General features: G+C 40.1%; 1 protein-coding gene across 1 annotated transcript; it reads right to left on the bottom strand.

The window, feature by feature from the left end:
- Positions 1-2,054: 2,054 nt before the first annotated feature.
- Positions 2,055-26,396, bottom strand: NIPSNAP2 (nipsnap homolog 2). Its single transcript, XM_037880170.2, has 10 exons — positions 26,232-26,396; positions 19,723-19,862; positions 19,592-19,637; positions 14,035-14,129; positions 11,632-11,702; positions 10,211-10,351; positions 8,920-8,951; positions 5,765-5,859; positions 4,236-4,319; positions 2,055-3,412 (listed from the first exon to the last, which is right to left on the bottom strand). The coding sequence occupies exons 1-10, from the start codon at positions 26,327-26,329 to the stop codon at positions 3,348-3,350; spliced, it is 867 nt and encodes a 288-aa protein (XP_037736098.1). The 5' UTR covers positions 26,330-26,396; the 3' UTR covers positions 2,055-3,347.
- Positions 26,397-26,872: the final 476 nt, after the last annotated feature.

The raw sequence follows: 26,872 nt of genomic DNA on the forward strand, positions 1-26,872 counted from the left end.
TTTTGTTTGGGTAGGAGGGTTTGAATAGGCGAGAGAACTCTGTTGCTCTTGCTGTTATTCAGGGTGTTTTCTGCTCTGCTCTAAGATGCAGCTGTACAGTTTCCAGGCATGAGAGAGTTTTTTGTTAAGAAATCTAACGTCCAATACACAGCTACGGCACTCACTCAGGCCCTGACTCTGCAAACAGTTATACACCTACTTAATGTTAAGCATGGGTAGCCTGACTGAAGTCAATGCACTAACTTAAGCATATGGAGAAGGGTTCGTACAACTGAGGCCTCAGTGTACTTCTGAAATTCTTCTCCACGCCCGTCACCGTGATTACAAGTGGAAAATGGAAACGTGGATTGTACCTGATATTTCACAGGACTTCTTCAGGTGTGATTGTTTTGAAAAGTAAGAAAACCATTCTCCATTGGGCAAACAGCAAGCCATACCTCTTCCTAGGTGGAATCAAGAATTATTATTTAGCTCAGTAAGCTCTCTTCTCCTGGCTAGCCTCTTTAGCACTCTGTGCTTTACAGAGCGCTAATCAGAGGCAGTACAGCAGTGAGAACAGCAGCAAGAGGAAAGTTTCCACACCACAGGTAAGGTGCCAGTCCAACTGCATACAAGATCCATCACAAAAGAGCCCAGGAAAGTTTTGGGAAACAGTGCAAGGGGTAAAGTAAGTAGGCAGTGCAAGGGGTAAAGTAAGTAAGTAGGCAGGTGCTCCCCTGACAGGAGGGGAATAGGAGAAAGTAGAGGAAGTTACAGGAGGGAAGGGAAATGCCCTACTTGACCCAGAAGAGGTAGGAAAATCATGCAAAGCCATTGCTCACTTATGAAAAATCTGTTCTTCAGTCTGTGTTCAAGCACATGCATTATATTCCTTTCCCCATGCTTTCTCTCTTGTGTGTTTAGATTGTAAGCTCTTGAGCACACAAACCGTCTTTCACTCTGCTTGCACCGTGCCTAGGAGACACTGGGTGCTACCACAGTACAAATAATATTAAAGTTAGGAAATTAATAATAAAGTTAGGAAACTATTAAGTTGAAAGACCAGATGTGCACAGGTGCTGGAACTAGGAGTGCGGTGGGGGGAGGCAGCACCACCCGACCTGAAGAGGTTTCCATTATATACAGGGTTTACAGTTTGGTTCAATGGCTCTCAGCACCCCCACTATAAAAATTGTTCCAGCAGCCCTGCAGATGTGTGTCACATCCATGTGCATTTTTCAAATGCTGTATTATCTTGGCCAAAATGCCTAGGTTAGTGCATTAACTTTTCACCTGCGGAGACCAAGGTGAAAATACTGATGCCAATCAATAGTAAGTTTGGGCATTTAGACTGGAGCATCAGAGACAGGGGATGGAAATTACAGGCTAACATGCAGGATTCAGCATAGTTGCCACTGTCTGGCACTGCAAAGCCATCTAACAATCGGGCATAATTAAGTAGCTCTACTCAAGAGAGGCCTGGCAATAGAATGAAACAAGGATGATGTAGGTCAAGGGGTCAAGACTGAAGTATCAGAAGAATGTTAAAGCTTGCAGTGCCAGGCTCAAACGGGCATTGTTCATCCCTCACTCTTCTGAGCAATGAATGTGTTCAGTAATTAAAAGCAAAAATAAGCCACACACAAAAAGAATACACTGGATAATAATAATAGCATGGATCATTTGAAGCCATACTCTGCAAACCAACATGGGTCCTGATCCTGTAACCGGATCTGGCAACATGGATCCCTGTAGCCTATATGATGATCTGCTGGCTCTACATGGGTGCAGGGCTCCACACCAGCAAATCTAACTGAGGGATCAGGGCTGTGGGCATAATTCCCCATTCCACATCACATCACCACACACTTTTGCAACTTAGTATCTTATTTGGAAATTGTATGTAAAGTAAATATCAGCTGACAGTGTGTCTTTGTGGAAGTAATAAACTTCTGGAAAAAAGGCATATTATGGCAATGTTGGCCATCTAAACTGAAATACTGTATACTTCCTCCCTCCCCGCCTTTTTCATAATAAACACTGCGCAGCTGGATGGAGACATATGGTGCCAGTAATATGTGAAAATTAAAAGGATTTTATTGACTGATATGTTATTGCAGAAAACTCATTGAAATGTACAAACTGGACATTCAGTATGTGATTTGTACATACAATATATTACAGTGATTCTTTAACTAATCTGAATAGACATTATTGTTTTCACTTGTAGGATGGCCACGTCATGATAGATACTAAAAAAGTCGATATGCTCTATTCTAAAAGTGAAATCAAATCAGAACGGGACATAATGATACATTGCTTTATGCTAATCATATTGACTCAACATGCGCCATCATCACAAATCGTTTCAGATGCACCTACTGTGGAGATAGTGAAACACCTGATCAAGCATCTATCCGAAGTCATGATTGCTTATTAAACAAAACCTCTTTTCCTAGCCTTCAGAATTATTTTCAGAAATACACGATTAACAAAACGTGAGTGCCTGTAAAATTTCACATCTGTGTTCCTTGCAAACATTGATTCTAGTACTGTAGATCATACAGCCCAAAGCGTTGATTAAATAATTTCACAAAGTTAACTCCAGCTATAGACACCTAGATAGATGTGTTTGTTTCTACTCCAGAGCCTTATCAAAATGGAATCCACTATTTTCTGTACATTCATCAGCTATCACCTGATTTGTAATTCATTTTCCACTAATACTTGCACTTTGTTTATAAGGGAGAGTAGTTCAGTAATTCTACTGTACGTTATAATTTAAATATTCTCAGCTACTTTGTAAATTTAGAATTATTTACTGGTTCAATTCCCAATAAAACTGATATAATGGTATGAATTTCTCAGATACAAAGCTTTGTTTAAATCTCTCCTATTTATGGGAACCAACCGACATGGATTTTTCAATCGGTAATTACTATAAAATGAGTATACATTTTCCATTATACAAAAGCCCCCTGAACTGTAACAACTTCCCCAGGATTTAAACACAGCATTAGTTCAAGACTTTAAATGACAGCTGTGTAACTCTCCCTTTGATGCTACTAAAGCGTGGCATCAATACAACCCCAAGACACACCATGTATCTGTATGCCAGGCTCAGCTTGAGGGGCCAGTGTCACAGATGAACTGGGGTATGTCTTTGAGTTCTTAAACTACAACCCTACTATTCTTTCCCTGGTACATTTCTAAATGCGAAAAGTCTTTCGAGTCTGAAGAAAAGAGGTTTCTTTGACAATCTCAATATGGTACTTTTATGTTTCTTTGACCATGATATATGATGTATACCATCAAATTAATTTAAGAAATACTTGTCACTTCATGTAGGCACAGGTAAGTCAATAACTTTACTGAAGTGGAGAGATCTTCAATGGTATCATGATTCTGGACTCCATTTCCTGAATAAGTGGCACTGAAAAAAGGAAAGATAGACTCTCATTTACTAATAAAGATCCCATTAGTAATTCTGCATACTCAACTTGGAGTATCGCTGTCATCAAACTACTCTACTAGTTAGTGCATGTCAAATCTTTACTAATCACCAACCACCCCTTTCCTCTGTCACCGAAGAATAGTAGTTTTGAGAGGAAGCAAAAAAACCCAAAATTATTTAATAGTTTTTAAATCTGCACTAAGGGTTTTGAAGACAAAAAACACTTGTTGCTTTTCAGCAAGATTTAAGGTTAGCTTGCAATTGTACTGTAATATTTCCATTGTAATCTGACGGAACAACATTTGAAATATTTAGCATAGCTTACATGCCAGATTTATTATGAAAGCTGTTTCTGCTATCAAAGGTCTCCTGGATCCTGGCTCCAAAGTCTACTTTCCCTCTTTAGAGGAATTTATGTCACAGGGCTCCAGTGTTTCATATTATAGCTTGTTCCAAAGAAAATATAATGGATTCTTTTAAAGATATATTTCACTATTTACCGTACAAGTTTTTGTGCACAGAAAATTAAATCTTTGAACAGATCTATTCCCTTAGTAGATGTTCTTTAGTACAAACCTGTTTTAATACAAACATTTATACAGGAACTACTGTACATCAATTTGCTGACATTTACAAAAACTGAGAACAGATTATTTAAACTGAATTTGTAACTGACAAACATATCAGCAAAATAAAAGATTCACGACAGTGTAACTTACTGAAACACTCATGGTGGCATCTCTGTCCATTAAAAAAAAAAAATGTTACTACATGGCCCATTCCAATTTAGTTCAGCTCTTACCTGTATAATATACTAGTTCATCCCAGCCATGTTTATGCCATGCAGAATTTCTTGTATCTTCTCTGGACTGGAGGTCTTTGTAAGCTAGAGTAAAAAAGTACACACACAAAATTTAGTACTAAGTCAATGTCCTGCTGTCCATAACAATCACGTTTTAAAATATTTAATTCTGTGGTTAAGAGGCTGCAGTCATTTGGAAGAAAAAAAGAAAAGGTAGTTTCAGATGCTCCCCTTAAAACAAAGGAAAAGCTCCAAGATCAGAGGAAAGGGTGAAGGCAGAGAGAGCGAAAAAGTAGGTCTATACCATGTATGGAAACCATTCCATGTGACTCTCACATGGCTGGTGCTCCCTTGGTTTTGCTGCATGTGGAATCCTCAGGCAACTGCTCTGCCTGACATTTAACCCTGGCAACCAGCCTTAAGTATTGCTCGGAAGGCTGGTAGAAGTCACTGTAGGTCATCGGAACATTAAGCTCCACTCCCATGCTGACTATCCCCTTTCAAATGGAAGGTTTCAGAGTAGCAGCCGTGTTAGTCTGTATTCGCAAAAAGAAAAGGAGGACTTGTGGCACCTTAGAGACTAACCAATTTATTTGAGGTTAGTCTCTAAGGTGCCACAAGTACTCCTTTTCTTTCTGCTACTCTGAAACCTGTCATTATGCAAGGCACTGCATTTAGCCGTATGGAGTGGCTCAAATAAATTGGTTAGTCTCTAAGGTGCCACAAGTACTCCTTTTCTTTTTTCAAATGGAAGTAAGATGTAATTGTGGCGAGTGATGCCAGAGGCAGAAAGGGCATTGAGGGGGCCTTGATACCATAATTATCGCTGCATTAGAAATAGATTAGATAATGCAGCACACAGGGGCTGGATCTCTGCATGGGTGCTCTAAGATTCATGGTGTTGGAATCCAATTTCCTGTGGATACCCTTGAGGCCCGAAGGCTGCAGCACACATTTCCTCAATGCAGTTGTTAGACTGTGAGCTTCTCTGAAGAGGCCTGTCCTCCTGAACTGTCCGGAAACCACCTAGCACACAGTGGGTGCCACTGCAAATAAATAAATGTTCAACTCTCTCTGATGTGAGGGGAGCAGACAGTGGTAACCTGAACAGACACTTGATTTTTCCTTCCCTCTAGGAAGGTATGATTTGACCCTTAGAAATTAAATCTTTGATTCCTAATTTCCGTGTGAATTTGGCCTGAGGGAAGAAATGGCAGGACTGAACTCATTACGTCCACTTTACTTGAAGCAAACAGTAAGACTCTGACAAGAAAGGTTTGCGATGCTTTACTGTAACTTCTGATAGAAGTTACAGAAGGACAAGGAAATGTCTATTTTGTGCTTTTAACTTTGGCAACTAAAACTGGAAAATAAATGTAAAAAACCCTTGTTGATATCAAAATGTAATTCACATGGTTCTCTCTCTATTCCACATATCTGGTTACCCCGAACGGAATAGGTCCTTGTTTTAAGGACCTATTCAGTATAGTGATAGAGGAGCGAGTATAGCAGAAAACAAAGAAGCCTACCCCAAAGATGATGAACCATATATAACTGTCCGATTTGTGAGAAAAATCCTCCAACTGCTTCATTATTGTCCTGTCGGAAACGAATAGCACGAGCCCTACAAGAGATAAACGGAACCTCTAGAAACAGTAGATGGGCACAGCAAACAAGTGGTGATTGGAAGGAAAGCAGAATTAGAATTAACCCCATCTCAAATGTTAAAGCATTTTGCAGCACACTCCAGATGTAAAAAACAAAAATACAACCCTATTCCCAGCAACAAACAATTAAAATAGAACTTGTTAAGCCACATTAAACTTGGAGACACACACCTTTATTAGATTGCATGCTGATCATTTTCTAGTCTTCAACTTTAATTTTGGAGCCAGTATGATAATCACTGTTATGGTTTAAAATGGCAAGAAATTTCTAAAGGTTTAATCAAAAGAGTCTTCTGAAAGTGAATCCTCACACCTGCCAACTTTATACTAATTTTGAGTGTTAGTCGTATCAGGAAGATATGGTATTTGTTAATGTATTGTCTTTCACACTTACATACATGGATTTTAAGTTACTGGAATGCAAAGTTCTTGTACACATACATCTTTCTTAGGCAGTTGCATCACATGATGCCCCAAGCCTATTTTTAAACTTTTAACTCAACTAGAAGCTGCTACATTTTCTGAAGTGGATCTGTTGCCAACCTACAAATGTATCTGAATGTGTACCGCCCCAATAATAGTATAAAACCACATTACTGGCAAATTACTGAAATTAAACAAATTATCTTGATGCACATTATGCTCTTAGAAAACCCAAGTCTTCATTCTTATTCAAAACAACTGTAAATACTCACAATCATGCAACCGTAATTCATTAGAATTGCTTGGATGTAGCTAATGTAAATGTAAGGAACTTATACTGGTATTAAACAAGATAAAAATCAGGCCTATATACTGAAGAGGAGACAAACACTTTTACCTATATCTCAAAATAGAAATGTGATACTCAGGAGGGTTTTAAAATGAGCTTTATTTTAAAAAGATAAAAATGTAAGGTTTGGCATTATAAAAATAGTATTTCTAACTTTGATGCTGAGGAAGCCAAAAATGATCAACATAGTGTTAAGTAGTTAACCCTCTGAGTTTCAAAGGGCAGTACTTTCTAGAGAAAACAATTCATTGCCATGAATTCTGCACTACAGTACTGCATTGCTCAGAAGGCAGATGGGACATCTGGCCTTAGCTGGGTACACCCAGCATAGGGAACAGAAAACACCAAGTGAGAAGGGGGAAGGTTTGTGCCTAACAAAACTAGCAAGTGATTCAGTATCCAAAACCTGCTGAAGCCAAGCACTTTCCACTGCTTCCTTGGCTGGCCCTATCCCATAGGAAGCCTGGCTTGTGGAAGACTCTAGCATGCGCTCCTCAGTCTGGGCACCCTCTACCCACAGAAGTTGGCTCTAGGTTACAAAGCAAAATGAAAGATCTGAGACCACATTTAATTTTAATTAAATGGAATCTACAGAGGCCTCTCACAGAGGGGAGAAAAAAAGTATGCCAATTCTATTGACAATCCTTCAAATGCATGACTTCCACAAGCAGCAACACACATAAATTATTAGAATCTTGAGACTCCTTAATATTTTGGGAAAAGAAAAAAATCCTTCCTTGTAAATTAAAACAACCACCACCTAACCAATGCCAATATATTGTATTGTGTACTAGTCAAACCGTATGGATGCTAACTTTGGCGAATTGGCCAATGGGTTAGGAGTCAGGTGACCATATTTTCAAACTAAAAAACAAGCATGTTTTTGCACAACTTTTTTCTGATCATCATATACGCAAGTCCTCCGCCTTTGGTGCCTTTCTTTGATTTGTTCCACCTGAGCTAGATGAGTTCCATCTGGAGCAACAGGAAAACCAAAGAAAGGCTCTGCCTCTCCCCCCTGTGTTCCTCCATACCTGTTTTCCCTCCTCCATGTGAGTCTGGCAATTTTAGAGAAAAGGGAACCAACAGAGACCATCAGCTCTCCCTCCCCCCACCACCCATTTCTTAAGGGGTCAGAGCAGAGGTTTTGCACTAATTAGGCTGGCCTTATTACTACAACTCTGGCACATGACAAGTTATAACTAGCTTTGGTTTTGAACAACTGTCGGCTTGTAACACACACTCACTATGGGAAGGACGAAGCAGGGACATACACTGCTATAAGATATTTTGTAATGATAAGAAACCTGAACATTTTGATAGACGAAGTAAAAAACTGGGAAATTTCAGGTGTTCCAAAAGAAGCTCTCAAGAAACAGAGACGTATCAAAAACTGGGACACATACAGTCTCTTTGTGTAAAGGTCTTTATTTGTATTGATCACACTACTATGGACAAACATGAGCAGGAGTGGCAAAAGAGTTTAGCCAGTAGAGATCTACAAGTGAGAATAGGTGAGATTCTTAGTGGTAGAGGACGGTAGTTCATTTTGTAGTTGTGAAAGAAACCCAATGCCAGTAGTGCCCAGGTGTATTAGAAAGGTGATGGTGTCTCTTCTACAGAAGTCTACTCTTGCCAAGAGTCTGAGCCTGCTCTTATCGAAGTCAACAGCAAAATTCCCATTAACTTCAATGCAGTAGAATCAGGCACCAAGTCAGTAACATTGGTACTGTCCCTGAGGAGACTGATTGGGAAAGTAGACTGAACATAGGACAGCAAGCAAAATAATCTAGTTTTAATCTTGGCTCTGACATTCGCTTGCTATGTGGCCTTGGGAAAATTCCTTCCCCAATCTGTGCCTCGGAGTCCTCAATAGTAAAATTAGGATAATACTTCCCTTCCTCACACAGTTGTTGTGAAGATAAAGCATTTAAATATTAAAGGATGAAAAATGTGATAGAAGTGTTAAGTATTATTTACTTCTCAAAAGAATGACAGCTTTTAAAATGACAACAAACAAGAGAGGTCTAAGCATTGTTCATGGAGCCACTCCCTTTCCTTCCCAGAAAGATAAAATAAAAGAACTAATTTGTCAGAGCTGTGTAGGACCAGAAGCAGCTCATTAGCTCTGTGTATTTGGAAAGGTTTGGGGATTATTCTACCATCTCCACCTACATGGTTTTAAACTATGAAACGTAATTAATAAACTTAAATTACACTACACAACATGGTGAAATACACTTACCAGTAGTTGCCCCATTCAATCATTGTTCCAGGCTGAAAGAAAGAAAGAAAGAAAGAAATTTCAGGTCTAGTATTTTAAAGAAAACTAGAGTGTTGGGACAGTTCTGTGGCATATTTTTGAAAACGGATCTGACAAATGTGGAGTTATATGAAGCAAAAATATAAAGGGGAGGGGAAGAGGGGCTTCCTTCCATATTTCACAAACTGACAGTGATATGCCTGCTGCTTGATCTAAGCACCACCTTATGGCCATCAATCTTCTGAGCAAATTAAGATTTATAGGGCTCCCATTTTGAGTCTGTTAACATGCCACATTAACCAACTGAAGGAGTCCCTTGAGTGACAGAAGGCACTTCTTTCCCCTGAGAGACTGTGCATGCTGCCTCTGCAGGGTCCTTAAATGTAAAAGGTAAGAAACTGAGATATGACTTTTCAAATATTTTTAGAATAGAATTTTTCAGGCTTGACAGACCATGCCAGCTGCTCAAGTCCTCACTCCTGCCTGCTGGCATTATTACAGGTTTTCAATAGTGCTTCCAACAAAAATGTATTTTTAGCATGTCTTTTCTGCCAAACTGAGCACTGTTTAATTTTCACTAATCTGAAGGGTGGTTTTTTTTTAAATAAAAATGAGGAAAAAATGAAAAATACAATGGCATGAGCCAAGAGCTACTGAAATCTATTATTATCATCATCAATTACTTGTATTATTGTAGTGCTTATGACACACTAATGACAAAGGGGAACTAAAATGGCTTAAAACAAGATATTGACATTGCCACAAATGTCAGCGATGCTTTTTTGAGCTACTTTATCTTGCACGTACATGTTAGGAGAATACAACATTGAGAATTCAGTCATCAATATTACAGAGGCTTCCATTCTCACAGGATTTCCATTTGAAAAATACCATCATTTATCAAATACATTGATTCCTTTAAGTGCTTAAAGTTATGACTGTATATTCATTTGCAATTACACTGTACAGCTATTATATATTTTCTTTCAGTCTCTTGCATGAGTGTGCGCGCATTTCCTTTGAAGTCAACGAGAGGCAAGGGTGCTCAGCACTTCTCAGGAAATGGCTAGCACCTTCTAGGATCCAGCGTTTATCACTGGATTCTGCACACATTGAAGCCAATAACACTTTTGACATTGACTTCAATAGGAACAAGACTAGATCCTTAGTTTATTTTTAAGAAGGTCTGTGTTTTATTTTACACATGTGTACATGTGTGATGAATATTTTAAATTTTTAATCATTCACAAAAGACAAAATATTTGACACTTACTCTAAGTTGATAAGATCTCAGTTCATAAATATTAGGACCCTCCCTGGGAACAGGTTCATTCCAGAAACTAAACTCCAACAGAAGCTGGTTCTTGCGAGACAGAAGCATGTTACCTCTTTCTTTGCGAAACTCTGTGAATTCCTTAAAAATAACAGTCATCATCAAACTTTAATATGTTACATTAATAAATTCTACACTTCTATAGTGGTTGAGATTTTCAAAACCACCTTGGGGATCTGTACACCCAGTTCCCATTGAATTTAATAGTGTCCAAATTCCTTAGGCAGCTTTGAAACTATCAGTCAGTGTGTTTACACATCACAGTCTATATTAACAATTTTTGTACTGGGCAGTTTGGGTGTGAGCTGTTTTAAAAATGCCAAGCTAAATAAGTAAAATCCAGAGGAGTGATTTTCTACACAGGCTGTACTGAGTGGCTGCATGACAATAATGTTTTAACTGACAATTAGATTGTGTGTGTTCTGACTGGCTACTGACAGTATCCTGAAGAATGTAATTCATCTGAGCTGGTGCCAGTGGCTGTGTGGGGCAGAGGAGAGAATTAGGGTGGGTGAGAAAAGATGTAGGACTCCAGATCTACATCATCCCCATATACAGCAAACATGCTGATGCATTTGTAGGAAAAGAAGCGGGTAGCTCATTAAAAGCTAGTGGACATTCTTCCATGCTTCTACATAGCACCTAAGGTCATTGGCTGTGGCAGCAGCTCACATGTACAGTGCTGAAGGCTCACACGGCAGCCTGCCAGCTCAAGCATCACTTTTCTGCTCCCACTGTAGTAAGTATAGCCTGGCACCAACAAATACCTCCAGCCCCCAGCATGTGACCTTCAAATAAGTGGGAAAATGGGGAGGGGAGAGAAAGAGTATCTGCAAAAATCATATAAAAGAGCATAATGAGACAAGACAGGAGGGAAAATAAAAAGACAAGATGAGAACAAAGTAAAGGAGAAGCATTATGTGAGGGGACATGGTGGTGGGGGCATGCTCCGCTGGCAAACCATCCCAAGAAGGGGCTCTGACAAAAAAGCTGAGAATCACAGCCAATTCATAACAGCAGAATATAAATGACTAACACCTCTTTGCACTTCTACAATGTTATACAGCTGAGGAACTCAAAACATTATATAAACATTAACACATTCAACCTCAGCACCCGAGAGGTGTGTGTGATCCCCATTTTACAGACAGGTACAATGAGGCACAGAAAGATGAAGTGCCTTGTCCACGGTTCCACAGTTAGTCTGATAGAGCTGGAAATAGACTGTAGGAGTTCAAACTTCTAGTCTTTTGCTCTGACGGCTAGACTATGTTCTCTAGTGACACTGGGAAAAATATTTCTCAGTAAAACATTTATTATTTCTAGCCAAAGTTTAAAATGTAGTCTTCATTCCGACTTACTTTATTTTGTCGGAGCTTATTCATGACCTCAGTAAGAGCTGGATAGCCTCCCTCATACCGCCAGAGATGTACTGAAATAGAAATATATCATTTTAGAGGCTTATGACAAAAGACATGAAACACCGTAATGTAAATGAGGCCATTAACACTAACGAATGATACAAAAGTAAAAGCTGACTAGCATGTTCAAAATGCATTCTCAGTGCTATACAGTCGAGACATTTGCTTTTTGACAAGGGGCTTCCCTTGCTATTCTAACAACAGATGATTTACCCTAAAAGGCAAGAATGTACAAAGATTTCTGAAGGGCGCTTTTGCTGTATATTACTTAGATGGGATGCTTCTATGTGACTATAATTAAAGTTGAGCTTCAACTTAAAAGCTGTAGCTCACGAAAGCTTATGCTCAAATAAATTGGTGAGTCTCTAAGGTGCCACAAGTCCTCCTTTTCTTTTTGCAAATACAGACTAACACGGCTGCTACTCTGAAACTTAAAACAGTGTCTTATGCCACAAATGACTTGGTGCAGAGCTTCAACTGATAGTAGGGCAGCGGTGGCACTTGTATTTCAATTAACTACCTAAACAGAAGGAACACAAAACTTTTTTGTAGGATAGATAAATAAAATAGATGCCATTGTTAATTTTTTAATTGCTCAGTGATAAGAGGCAACCTTAAAAAGTGCGCCAAGCAAGACTCAAACCCTCTACAGTATTTAGAATCAGGAGGAATTTCCTCATCAAATAATAATTTCAAGATAGGGTGCCTATTTTGACGGAAATTTGACAATGCCCTTTAAGTGCTCTGTGTAACAAGACTTCTTTACAAGTTTTTAGAACAGCGGTGTTAAAATACTGAGACGCCCATTCCCACCCTCTTTTCTTCCATCTTCCCTCGAAGACCCACAAAAGCTACCTTTCCTCCAATGGAGAGGGGATGGGACTGCCTTGCTCTGAACTAGTTAATGCTGCTTCATGCATCTACCAGAAGAGTGGACTAGACACCAACCTAAGGCACTCCACTTGCCAGAAGATGTGTGCTGCTTCTGCAAAGATCCAAACTTGGATCCAGTGCGTTGTGGCCTTTGTGTGCCAGGCTAGCTGCTTTTGGTACTTAACATCTAGTACCCAGTACTAGCAACAAACTGGAGACAGGTATCGAATACACTGGAACCCTTTAATCCTATGTTATGTTGCTAGGACGGTTGCCATAAAATGTTTAGGCAGGCTTTGGAAATGATTGCAGGGACATTCCCTGTCAGTATGCTTCTGAATTAGCAAAGGAGATTCTGTCAAGCAATATTTTAGGTTTATTCCACTCCGTACCTCAACATTCTCTTTATTTTTAAAAATACTCTCTTACAGGCTGACAAATCTCTGTCTACAGATATCCTCTCACCTTTAGCCAATGCTAATATTATAATTATATAATATTCAGCAAATACAGCTGACATTAACATACACATTAGCATATGCTCTTGTAGTTGAAGCAGCAGCATTGATATTAGGATAGCTTTGGCAACAGTGTGTGTCTGCTGTAGAACTAAAGAGAGCAGAGCATGCTGGTTATGTGGTTTCCACAACATGAGGGCTGCTGCTATATCCCTTTAACTTCTCAGAGACCAGGGACTGTTCTAAAAGCCATTTAACATCATTTAGATGTCTCCCCAGACCAGATTATAACACAGATACAACACTTTGTAGTTATATAGCATATTTTCATCAATTTGAAGGGAGGTTACATTTTGATCCTGAATTACAGGACACCATCCGTTTAAGGAAGAAATATCTAGGGTATCAGTACAGGACCCAACTGGCCGTGAGACAAGAGTTCCGTTACATTTTGTGATAACTTCAACGTTGCATAACAGTGCCATGTGACCAATTATAATAGGACACGGAAAGTCAAAGTTAAACTTTTAAACTGGCTCACACCAGCTAAATTCTATCTCAGTACACCTTTAACTATGGCTTTTAAGCCTAAATTTTCAGAAGCATGATCCTATGCCTGCAAAATAATGCAGGGACAAATTGTATGCAGGTGCAAAAAAATGCAGGAACAAGAGGAAGGGGCTTACCATGTACTGTCATCCTCTCATTGAGAGGAGATAAAAGTGTACTAACTAAGTATACAGTGTGTTTGAAAGAGCGTATTAGATTAGTGCGAGCACCTGAATAAGCACATTTTATGAGTCAACCCTTCAGTATCAAATTCAATGTGATAAAAACCAAGCAATTTTAAAGTTAACAATCATTAACCAATTATTTTATGTAATCAACAGCACACGTATCCTCAAGTACACTGTTAAAGGTTTATGAACAACAGTGATGATGTAAAAAGAAACCTGCCAAGCACACATTTCACTTGTACGGTTTTACATTCTGTTGTACTTCTATCTCCTACCAGCCTGATCTTGCTCTCCGTACCACGTGTTCCAAGTCCCCACCAGTGCACATGGGTAGTGTTTTTCTTCATGAATCTTTGGCAGCACCTCTTGACTTAAAAACAAGGAATACAGACACTACGTTGCATTTCCTTCAGGGAGGCTACATTTGATATGCATAACAAATCATATTATGCCACCATTAACTCATAACTATGCCACCACATGTTCATTATAGTATGAACATTCACAAACTTCATTTTTCAGAAGAGAAAGCAGAAATACAAAAGCCTGCTGTATGCAGGAAAAACTGATCACTACAACTCTCTCTATGTAAACTTAAGCATAACCATCTGTATGTGTGTCTAATACACTGTGTGTATTAATCTGTGTGTCTAATACACAGCACGACCCATCAGGTCTTTTGATGTGAACCCATAAAACATGTAATGTTACCTGGCAGGTTACCTGATATATTAGCAAGATGTCCCAGTCTGAGGGTGTGCAACACACTTGCATGACTTGGTTCAGGAACAACTTAAAAAGTTTTCTTTTGTTAGCAGCAATGGCAAGACACAGAGATGGGAAAGGATAATTCGTCTCTGACACTGAAGTTCTATAACAATGACATTTCTATTATGCCACACAGATGAAGATAATCAATCACTTGGTCTGATGGACATGAGTAAAGTCAAGTGATGGTTGCACGCTGTAGCATTACTGAACAGATTAGAAAGCAGACCCAGTCTGAAACTAATTTATCCATTAAAGCACAACGTACACAGCGAAAGCTGCCTAAAATCCATCTCCTACATGCAACCTGGTCTTGAGCAACCACTGGTTTCTTGCATGGTTGTTTAAAACAGATTTCACTGTACTGTACTTTGATGAATAAGCTTGTTTCAGACTAGCTGAATTTTCTCTTTATTACTTTTTATTGCTGAATAACTGTCAGACATTTAGCATTCTGGCTAGCAGCCACGGATTCTATGTACCATAATAAATAAGGAAGAAGAATGGTCTTATGTGTAAGGAACAGCATTCAGAGTTAGAAAACCTGGGTTTTATTCTTAGCTCTGCCACTGACCTTCCATGTGACCTTGAGCAAATCTCATTACCATTTGTGCCTCAATTTCTCCATCTGCATAACAGGTATAATACTATGCACTGATCTCACAGAGGAGCTGGGAATTTTTAACAATTTATGTTTGTGAAGCATAACAAGATCCTAGGATAGCAGTTGCAACAGAAAGGTAAATTATCATCATTACTACAATAAAACTAAAAGCTAGTTTTTGCTCTAGATTAGGAAGAATCTCATCTGATTCATATGTGTGAGCACCACCTTTTTGCCTTTTATTATCGGAAGTCAAATTGGCTCTCAAAGCTTCAGAATGGAGCCCCCTGTCTCTGAAGGTTCATGAATTAGTGTTATATCTGTCTTTGTTCTACTATTTTTCTATTAATTCACACAGTAGGGCTGGAAGATGTCATCAAGTCCAGCTTCCTGTGCTGAGGCAGGACCAAGAAAACTAGACTAGACCATTCCTGACAGGTGTTTGTCCAACCTGCTTTTAAAACCGTCACAAGCTCCCTTGGAAGCCTATTCCAGAGCTTACCTACCCTTATAGTTAGCAAGTTTTCCCTAATATCTACCCTAACTCTTTCTTGCTGCAGATTAAGCCCCTTGCTTCTTGTCCTATCTTGAGCAGACATGGAGAACAATGGATCACAGTCCTCTTTATAACGCCCCTGAATGTATTTCAAGACTGTTAAGCAAGTCCCACCGCAGTCCTCTCTTCTCAAGTCTGAAGATGCCCAGTTTTTTTAACCTTTCCCCACAAGTCACGTTTTCTAAACCTTTTATCGTTTTTGTAGCTTTCCCCTGGATTCTTCCCAATTTGATCATACCTTTCCGAAAGTGTGGCACCCAGAATTGGACATCGTACTCCAGCTGAGGCTTCACCAGAGCTGAATAGAGAGGGACAATGATCTCCCATGTCTTACATACAACACTCCTGTTAATACACCCCAGAATATTAGCTTGCATCACATTGTTGACTCAAATTCAATTTGCCATCCACTGAAGCCCCAGCTCCTTTTCAGCAGCACTACCACCTAGCTAGTTATTCCCCATTTTGTAGTTGTGCATTTGATTTTTCCTTCCTAAGTGAAGTACTTTGCCCTTGTCTTCCTTGAATTTCACTTTATTGATTTCAGACCAATTTTCCAATTTGTAAAGGTCATTTTGAATTCTAATCCTGTCATCCAGAGTGCTTGCAACCCCTCCCAATTTGGAGTCATCCACAATTTTATAAGCATACTCTCCACCCCATTATCCAAGTCATTAATGAAAATATGGACTAGTACCAGACCCAGGACTGACCCCTGCAGGATCCCTCCCATCTTGACATCAAACCATTGATAACTACTCTTTGAGTATGGACTTTCAAACTGTTGTACAGTAATTTCATCCAGACTGTACTTCCCTAGTTTGTGTATGGGAATGTCATGTGGAAGTCTGTCAAAAGTCTTACTAAAATCAAGATATGTCACATCTATGTCTTCCCCCCATCCACGAGGCTAGTAACCCTGTCAAGGAAGGAAATTAGGTTGGTTTGGCATGATTTGTTCATGAAAAAGTCATGCTGGCTATTCCTGATAACCCTGTTATCCTGTAGGTGCTTACAAACTGATTGTTTAATAATTTGTTCCAGTATCTTTCCACGTGTTGAGGTTAGGCTGATTGGTCTATAATTGCCCAAGTCCTCTTTGTTCCCCTTTCTAAAGAAAGGTACCCTGTTTGCTCTTCTCCAATCCTCTGAGACCTCACTCATCCTCCATGAGTTCTCAAAGATAATCGCTAATGGTTCTGCGATTACTTCAGTTAGTTCCTTAAGTACCTCAGGGTGAATTTCATCAGACCCTAGTGACTTGAATCCACCTAACTTGTCTAAACATTCTTTAACCCGTTCTTTCATAATGCAGGCTTATGCACCTTACCCCTGGTTGTTAATATTATGTTAAGTATCTGGTCACTATTAACCTTATTAGCGAAGACTGAAGTAAAATAGGCATTAAACACCTCAGCTTTCTTTGATGTCATCCATTCTTAACTCTCCTTCCCACTAAGTAGTGGACTTACACTTTGGTTCATCTTTCTCTCACTCCTAATGTACGTATAGAACCTCTTCTTCTTGCCTTTTATGTCCCTTGCTAGGTGTAACTCATTTTGTGCCTTAGCCTTTCTGATTATGTACCTAGGTGCTTGCAATGTTCTTTTGTACTCCTCCTTATCAACTCATCCATGTTTCCACTTTTTGTAGGATTCCTTTGTGATTTTCAGGTCATTAAAGAGCTCCTGATGAAACCACATTGACCTCTTCCTATCTTCCCTTTGCATCAGGATAGTTTGCAGTTGTGCCTTTAATTTTGTCTCCTTGAGAAACTCCCAGCTTTCCTGAACTCCTCTTACCCTTAGATTTTCTTCCCACTGAACCTTACATACCATTTCTCTAAGTTTGTCAAAATCTGCGTTTTTGAAGTCCTTTATCCTTATTCTTTCCTTTCCTTTAGAATCATGACATCTATTATTTCACTATCCCTTTCACCCAAATTGCCTTCCACCTTGGGATTTGCTACCAATTCCACCCTGTTGGTGAAGCCTCCAGGGTCAGGATGCCAAGATTCCTGATGGCTAATCCTTATCACCCTGAGTTGGCAGTATGTAACGAGGACTCAGACTGCTCAAGATGAATTTTTGGGGATACCGAGGGAAGCTCAGGGAAGCTTCAGGTTTTCATCCCTCCATTCTTAAGATGGACCCAATTCTCTCCTTCCTACTTGAATACTTAGGCTGACTTGGTTTGGAAAGATCAAATCAAATACCATAGCTTTCAGTAGATTGCAATCACTCTCCCTATACCTTTCCTTGAAAATAAACATCTCTGCTTTGACTTAACATTTATTTATCTGATGAAGCAGTGCCATTTCTCCACTTCCCTACCCCATATAATTATATACATTTATACTGAGCTGGTTGAAAGTGATTTCCTCCTCTCCAGGTATGCTTTTCTTCTTTCAGTCATGAGAGGAAAAAAGATTACCCTAGAAACGATTTTTTAAAGATTCCCCCCTTGTGTAGCAAAGAAGAACCTTTGTATAATTTAAATGAAGAAAATAGTTTTCCCCCAGTACATTCTCTCTACTTTGGGCGTTTTAACAAAAGGATCATTCATACTGTATTAGAGATATAATAGTGATTTTATCCAAAGCAAACCAAAGCACTTTACAAAAATTAATTTATGAAGCCTAAAAGAACCCCTGTAAGGAAGCTATGTATTATTCCCATTTTAGAGATGAGTAAATGGAGGCACACAGACGTCAGGTAACCTACTCATGGTTACATGGAGAGTCATTAACTCTCTTGAGAACAGAAGTCAGGAGTTATGACCTCCAGACTACCGTTCTAGCCAACAAACCACGCTTAAAACAATATTGGTTGCACTAGGATATCATTATCCTAAAACAGTGTTCTATTTAATTGATACCCTCTCTTAAATGATCAGTGTCAATGAGAAAGAACTGCCATTTTGAAACATGGGAGGCTCATGTTTCCCAAGGTGAGTGTTCAGTTCTTTCAAAGTGTAATGGCTATGGCTCTAATACAGCAACTATACAGTCAAATCAGAATTCACATTTCTGTAACTGGTCTTTAAATTAGTATAGTACATTCAAAAAACATAAATATTGATACTTATTTTTAAACAGCAAAAGAGTTTTTGGAAATCCTATATAACAGCCCTGTGGGTAAAATTCACTGCAGATCAAGCCCGCACAAGGATTCACAATACCTCTTAATATATGGTTCTCAAAAATGTCACTTTTCATAGAATCATCAGGGTGAGTGAATGTCAAAGCTTGGGGTTTTATCCCCTCCCTCAAAACTTTACTTCCGTTTTATATTTGATATTTAGTGGCCCCTCGCAAGTGACCATCTCTCTTTTCTTCCAGTTTGCAGACAGAACTCCCACCAGGTAGATTCCTACATTGTAGCTGAAGGAAGGAGGGAAGCTGGGGGGGGAGGGATAGCTCAGTGGTTTGAGCATTGGCCTGCTAAACCCAGGGTTGTGAGTTTAATCCTTGAGGGGGCCATTTGGGATCTGGGGCAAAAATTGGGGATTGGTCCTGCTTTGAGCAGGGGGTTGGACTAGATGACCTCCTGAAGTCTCTTCCAACCCTGATATTCTATGATTCTATGAAGGGCAAACTGGAACAGCAGCATCTGCCTAAAAAGGCTGCAGTAGCCTTAAGACAACTAGGGGAGGGAAGAAATGTGCACCTGTGTCCTTCTCATATGCATCCTAAAAACAGCATCTGGTGCAGTTCAGTGAAGGAACAGCCCAAAAAGGGGCAGTACTAGGGGAACTGGAAAGAAGCATCTGTGCCAACTGTCTCCAAGAATAAATGGTTTATTCACAATAATTCTCTTCTTCCCAAATAAAAAAAATCACACATCAGAATCCCATTGCTCAGATTCACATGTTGAAAACCACAAAGTATAATATATGAACTTACCAAAGTTTGTTGTAGGCATCTAGGTATTCTGGCTTTACATTGTGAACTGAAACAACAAAATTCAAGGATAAATGTAGTCGCAAAAATAAAAGAAGATAAAAGGAAATGTTAAATATAAAAATATCACTCACACTGTATTTTATACAGACTGCTGGTCTCCTTTTTGGCTAGTAGATTGGAGTGAGCATCTTTCCTTGGATCCACTTTGCGAACAAAGAGTGATTTTAACCAGCTGTCTTCACCTGCTCTGTTAGTTGATGATGCCAGCCCCCTACACATCAATGAATACATTACATTGTCACTGAATGTTTATTAAAAATGCACAGACAGGAGGAAAGTCAGTCAAGATCAAGTTTAACATAATATGGTACCGTATACAAAGGAATGATGGTAAGTCTTCCCATTACCTCACTCTCCAGCAGTGTAAAGGTACAATGTTTACCCAGCAAGGTATACACCGATTGAAAAGACTTCCTGGGATGGCACAGAACTGGTGCAGCTACACTAACCCACTTGCACCCCTTGTACTGAGGAAGGGCATGGATGGAATGCTTCTGCATTCCAGCTAGTCCCAGCTGATGCAACAGACCCAGGAGCCATTGCAGTCAAGCATATGGTAAGTAGTTTTGATGCTGCTCTATGGCATTGTCTACACTGCCACTTTACAGCGCTGCAATTTTCTTGCTAAGGGGGGTGAAAAAACACACTCCTGAGAGCTGGAAGTCTCAGCACTGTAAAGTGGCAGTGTAGACAATGCACCAGCGCTGGGAGCTATCCCCACGTGGGGGTGGGTTTTTTTTTGTTTGTTTTTTTGGTTTTTTTACAGTGCTGGGAGAGCTCTCCCCCAGCACTGGGGCCACGACTACACAACCACGTTAAAGCGCTGCCAGTAAAGACATACCCTAATGTATATCAGGTTTTAAGCCAACCCCAAAACATTGTGAGGCATAAAGCCACTTTTGCTTCCCTGCCCTGCCCCTGCATGGATTAGAGCTCTGTAAGAGCAGAGAATGGAAGCCACTATATATTTTTTTCTTTTAAACTATCTTTGCTCAAGCAAGATAGCTACGTCCCGCCAGAAACTTGCGGTCAAAAATGAACACCCTAGTGCACGTGCACAAGAAAAGACATGTGCAAACATTGCTTTGTTTACTGTGAATGGCACAGTAAATGCCACGTGTTCCTGAGTTTACTGAAACAGATTTCAAGAAAACATGATAGAAAACAAATAATACAGGTTACAGTATACTCTATTTTCGGAACAGGTTACAGTGGCAGAAGTCAAGGAGTCTGCATAGATTTTAATTTTTGAACAGTAGCCATTATAATGTTCAGGGTTCAAATTCATTTTCTTTGTTCAATATTTACAGTTTTTCCCACTTAAAAACTGAGTTGACTTTGATAGAGTGTCTGAAAGCCTAGCTAGTTTAACAATTTAGTTTCTGCAAGTACCTCTGCAAAACTGCTACTTTCTACCTTCTTACAACAATACAGTACACAATAAAATCACAACAGACAACATGGTTCTTCTGAAAGTAAGAATATATTAGGACTATTTTTTCCCCTTTTTCAGTGGTAGACAGAAACCAGAGCCACCAAATGATGTTCACTAGCTTTATCTACACCAATACGAATAATCTTTCGTTCAAGTGAACAGCAAACAGAAAAGATTCTGTTTTTTACTGCTTCATCTTTATAATGTACAACGATGGCCTTGATCTTATAATATTTTCCTTCCTCCAAACCCGTTAGGAGCATTTGCTTGCAGCTTCTCCCCATTTCCTGGAGGATTGTGGAAAGATTTTAAATTATTTAATTATACTGAATTATTCTGGAGGATTTTATTGGCTGGGAGATCCAGATCAGGACAGATTACAACCTTCAACTGTGATATTGTCTTTAAGGTCCTCAATAGACTGTGAAAATGTTCCAGAAATAAAAATGTTGGAAAAAAACTGTTTTTGGAAAAACAACACTTTGCAGTTCACTTTAAAAGCACATAAAACCCCCCAATACCCAATCTTTTAATAATAGTAATAATAAAGAGGCATAAAGTGATGTGGTATCTTATATTGCTTATCCAAGCAACATGCTGAAGGAAGCAGAAGACATGTGACAGCTAAGAAAAGAATAGCTGGGAATGAGGTGACCTTCAACACAAAGAAATGACAAGAACATCTCTCACTGCTCCACTCCGCTTATTGAAAAGTGTATTCACCTTCTCTGATCAAATCCCAACACACTATTGTGTAGAAAGCTAAACAGGATACTACTAAACAGAAGTATTTACAAAGACCTCCAGTGCCAGAGATATTGCGGGGTGTAGGGCTAATGCAGTTGATCTGTAGCCCTTCTGTGCCACATAGCCAATGCAAAGGGCCACCATAAGTCAGGCCTTCTCTCTATTATATAAGGTTGATAAGTACTCATCTTCCCTGGAGGGCGTCGTGAGGATAAGCTGATGTTCTACAAACATCCTGACAATAAAAGTCCTAAGTAATCATATTTACTTCCTCATTTGTGCACTAACATTACCACTATCAGCAGCAAGAACATGAAGAGTTATGGGGATACTATTGCATAACCAATTCCTCAGCTAATAGGAGACACTTATGCCTTTGTTGTTATTTGCCACATAAAATTAGGAGGTAGTTTTCTCTTAATTTCTCAATGAAATGGTGACATTAATAACTCTGCAATTCTTGGGTACAAAGTACCATGCAACTGCAAAGAGCTTTATGAACATTGATTAATAAAGTGTTACTATACACCTCCTAAATAGCATGAGCAACATTTTACTTATAAGGTAACAAAGAAAGGTTACAGTTAACATTTCTGAAAATGGACACTTATTCCGTGTCCCAAGTTCAGACAGCTAGGGTCTGATTTTTAATTGTCCTGAACACCTGCAGCTCCCATTGATTAACATAAAAGTCATTGGTGCTCAGCTGGTAAATCCTGCCTGAGGTATATCAAGTTGGGCACCCAAAAACGGGTAGGTCCCAAACTAGTGGCCATTATTGAGAAATGTAACCTGTGTTTCGCCAAGACTGACTACGGGGAAAAACTGGAAACTGAACCCAGCTTTCTTGGCTGCCAGTCTTGGGCTTAAACCGCAAACCCATCCTTCCTTTTTAAAACAGAGACATGTATATATTTTAAATGTGAATGACATTCCCTATTAGAGTTACAAAAATTGGAAGGAACAAAGTCTTGTTCTGAAATAAGTGTGTTCACCTTCAGATAAGACAAAAAATACTAGACATGTCATGTTCCCATGGATTTAAGCTGGAAGAGTTAGCAAAGTAATCACATTGATTAACATGAGAGTCAGAAAAATAGATAATGCTGCATAAGGGCACTTAGGCCACAAACTACAGATCCTTACGAAAGCGTAAGGCAAAATCGATTGTGAACACAATAGTTCTATTGGAAAAAAACTATTTTAATTCCCCCCACAGAGATACTATAAAGCACATAATTATACAGAACATTTCAGTTTAAAGACCAATCTCATGATAAGTTACATTATTTCCTTTTTTCTCCTGCTCCGGGACTGTATCTGAACTTTAGCATATTGTAACTGAATAGCAAATAATGCATTTTTTTCAAATGAATGTCTGATGCAACCAGGGCTACAGCTTCTGGGGCTAGACTTGAATGTCAGTAATCAGTACGGTACACAGTGAATTTTCACAGCAGAGGACTGATCAACTGAAAAATAAAAGTTAGTAAATTAAAACCATGGCCCAGTTTAATAATTATTGCTGAACAGTCCCCTTCTCAAGAGTTTGTCAGGGACAATAATGAAAACCTTGAAATGAAACAAATACAATAAACCTACAACCATAAGAAATCAGCTTTGCATGACATATTACTGGGTAGGTACAGTATTTGAAGATTATAAAGTAATATGATTATCTCTCTGTTTTGAAAGTTACTACTTCTTAGATGTAATCCTGGTAGTATAGAGAAGAAGTCCTCATTTCCTAGGTGTATTTTATAAGGACACTACAGTGCTTAATATTTTTAAATAAGAACACTATCAACTAAAACATGAGCAACATTTAGAATTTTGGGAGGGAAATAATTCTTAAAAAGCTCAGATCCAACAGGTATATTTCCATTAATTTGTTTTAAACATCTTCCAATATAAACAGTTGTTTTTAAATAAAAGCATCTTCCTCCAGTGTTGTCAATCCAAAGATCGCAATGCTAAGAACTTCAAAGAGAAACTGACTATAAACAAGAAAGAAACTGACTTTGTTGATATTAATTGTTGAGTGGTAGTGGAATGCAAAAGATAACTGGATATAAATGGAAAAAGAACTTGGATTTTTAGAATACTTTGAAATAATAATCAAATTTATAATAAATATGCGTACAATATGAATTATAAGTTGACAGCATCTCCTTAAACTCTCCAAAGTTTTACTTCTCAGTAGTTTGAAGTAAGACTTATTTCCTTAACACTTCTCACTGACAAAAATGGATACTTTCCTATATTTCTAATTAATCTTAAAATCAGCATAGACTTTGTGCACAGTATCACTGATGTCAGCAAAACTTTGAGAATTGTCTCCCTTGTCTTACTACTACAAAGCCAGTATATGCGTTGGTCCTAGATGAGCTGCTTTCCACCAAAAATGTTCCAGCTATAGAGAAATAGATTTTCTTTAAAGGATATCCTGACTGCTATTCTGAGCTCTGAAAGAGACAGAAAAGACCCAAGTAGGTCATCATCTAGTCTAATCTCTTTACTAGTTCAGAAATGTTCCCTGCAGAACATTAGTGCTTTGTATAGTTCAGTTTTAAATATCCAAAGCCATGGCATTCCCCACTGGAAGATCATTCCACAGTCTAACAGATTCAGAGGCCAGAAGGGACCATTGTGATCATCTAGTCTGACCTCCTGCATAATGCAGGCCATAGAATTTCCCCAAAATAATTCCTAGAGCAGATCTTTTAGAAAAAGATCCAATTTTGATCTAAAAATTGTCAGTGATAGAGAATCCACCATGACCCATTGTAAATTGTTCCAATGGTTAATTACTCTAATTGTTAAACATATATACCTTACTTCCAATCTGACCTTACTGTCTGGGAATGTTTCCTGATATGTCCCACCAGATTATAAAACAGGTTTAAGAAAATGTTACTTGACATCATCTCTCTAATGCCAATAAGAATGTGTTTACATCATGGATAAAGGGTAGGTATACAGTGTTTACAACACAGCATAACATTTTTGGTTTTCTGGGAGCCATAATTCTCACAGCATTACAGGCAACCTATCGTGGAATCATTATCAGTCCTTTTACTAAGGCACTACTTGATTTTGCTAGCTGTGGTCCCAATCCTGCAAGCAGTTATGGATGTTCTGAACTTTAAGCGGGTGAATAGTCCCTCTGAAGTCACTGGGTCGAGCTAGGTACTCAGAGTAAAGCATATGCCTAAGTGTTTGCAAGATTAAGGCCTACAACTGCACCTGGTAGGTAAGCAATCATGCAGTGTGCAATGGTGTGTCCACACTGGCTTGTATAGAGAGCCAAAAACACAGAAAAAATCAAGTACTCCTGTTTTGTTTTTTTAAGAAAAAATCATTGATACCCAAGATTTCAAATGGACACTACCAGGTTAAAACAATGTAACAAAACAACTTTCCTTATTTAAGAAGCATCATTGGTAACTTGTAACAAAGGGAAAGTTAGAATTTTGAAAATGTAAGTTTATTTTTCACTGTTTCACTTTTGGCATTACCCTTCAATTGAAAAATAGTAAAAGACTAATCAGTTTCTAATCGATTTCACCTCTCTGTTCTCAGTAGGCCGCTGGAAAATGTTTATTTAAAAAGTTGCTTAGGTTAGATTAAAAGCACACAGGGAAATATTTCTATCCATCAAGTTTTCTTTTAGCCGAAAACCTATATTCAAGTTGAGTACAAATCCTAAATATTTGCCCTGACGCCATCCCCTTGAAAGAGAAAAATTTGGAAGAAACACTTCACTGAAATTGAACCAATTTGTCCGAAACAAATACCAAAGTTAAGGGGGAAAGTAGACAATAAACCAGACTCTTCAAAGCCATTCCAAGCGGTGCCTGTTGGGGCATGGGGCATCAGATATTTAGACACTGCCTTGTGGGTTTCCCTCTGGGGGTGCCTGTGGAGGGGGATTGTGTAGGAGGTTCCCAGTCTCAGGTGGGGGAGGGGGGGGGCCCTGTGTGTGAGGAAGGGGGGGGGGCGGGAGGAGAGGTTCAAACCCAGGAGGGGGCGGGGTTGGGTGGGCATGATCCCAAATCCAGGTCGCGGGGCGGGTATGAGGCGGACGGTGCATCCGTGGGGCGGGCCCCGCATTGGGGGGGCGCACACGCCTGGGGAGGCGCGGGGGGTGGGTGGGTGCCCGGCGCGGGCGGTCCCTCGGCGGAGCGGGGAGGCCCACGACCTTGCGGGAGACCCCGGGCTAGGGAGGACGACGCGGGGCTGCCCCTCTCCTGCCCCCAGTCCCGCCGCCCGGGCCCCCCCAGGCCGGGGGGCGCCATTCACAGCGCGGAAGGAGTCCGCGAGGGGGACCCAGGGGGCCGGGCCTCCCCGCGCCGCACTGCAGGCCCGGGGTCCCCCCTGGAGGAGCGCCGCGCTCACCTGAGGGCCAGGCTGCCGCGAGCCGGGAGGCGAGGCCCTGCCCTGGCCAGCCCGCCGGCTCCCCCCAGGCTCCGCCGCAGCAGCACTCGGGTCGCCATCTTGCTCTGGCCTCCTCCTCCTCCCAAGCTCGCCCGGGCCCGGGAGAACTCGGGCCTGCTGTACCCGCTGGCGGCCACTAGGGGGACGGGGGGGGGGGGGTGAGCAAGACCCCAGAGCAGATGGGGGGGGGGGCGTGGCGCGCTGAGGAAGGGGTCAAGGGGGACAGCCCCCCCCCATCTCTGCACCCCCCCCCCGACCCTACTCGTTAACCCCTCGGCTGCTGGGCTTGGTATCCGTGGCCCTACGTCTCCTGAACACATCCCATCAAGCCAGGCACCTGCAGCATCAGTAGAAGGGAATGGAGGGGATTTTAGGGTGGAGCCCCATTTGCCCCCATGCAAATCTGTTAAAGCCTATTTTCACCCACCACGTGTAAGTCCCTTGGGGGTCACGCCAGTGCTTCTCTTCCTCTACTGTTAAAAGAACAGGAGTACTTGTGGCACCTTAGAGACTAACAAAGTTTCTCTCGCAGGAGAATAATTCTCATCAGCACTTCAGCCAAAAAACATGATCTCTGGAAGGAGATCAGGGTGCGAGAACCA

The sequence above is a fragment of the Chelonia mydas genome, chromosome 17 (genome assembly GCF_015237465.2).
Source record: "Chelonia mydas isolate rCheMyd1 chromosome 17, rCheMyd1.pri.v2, whole genome shotgun sequence".
Lineage (NCBI taxonomy): Eukaryota > Metazoa > Chordata > Testudines > Cheloniidae > Chelonia > Chelonia mydas.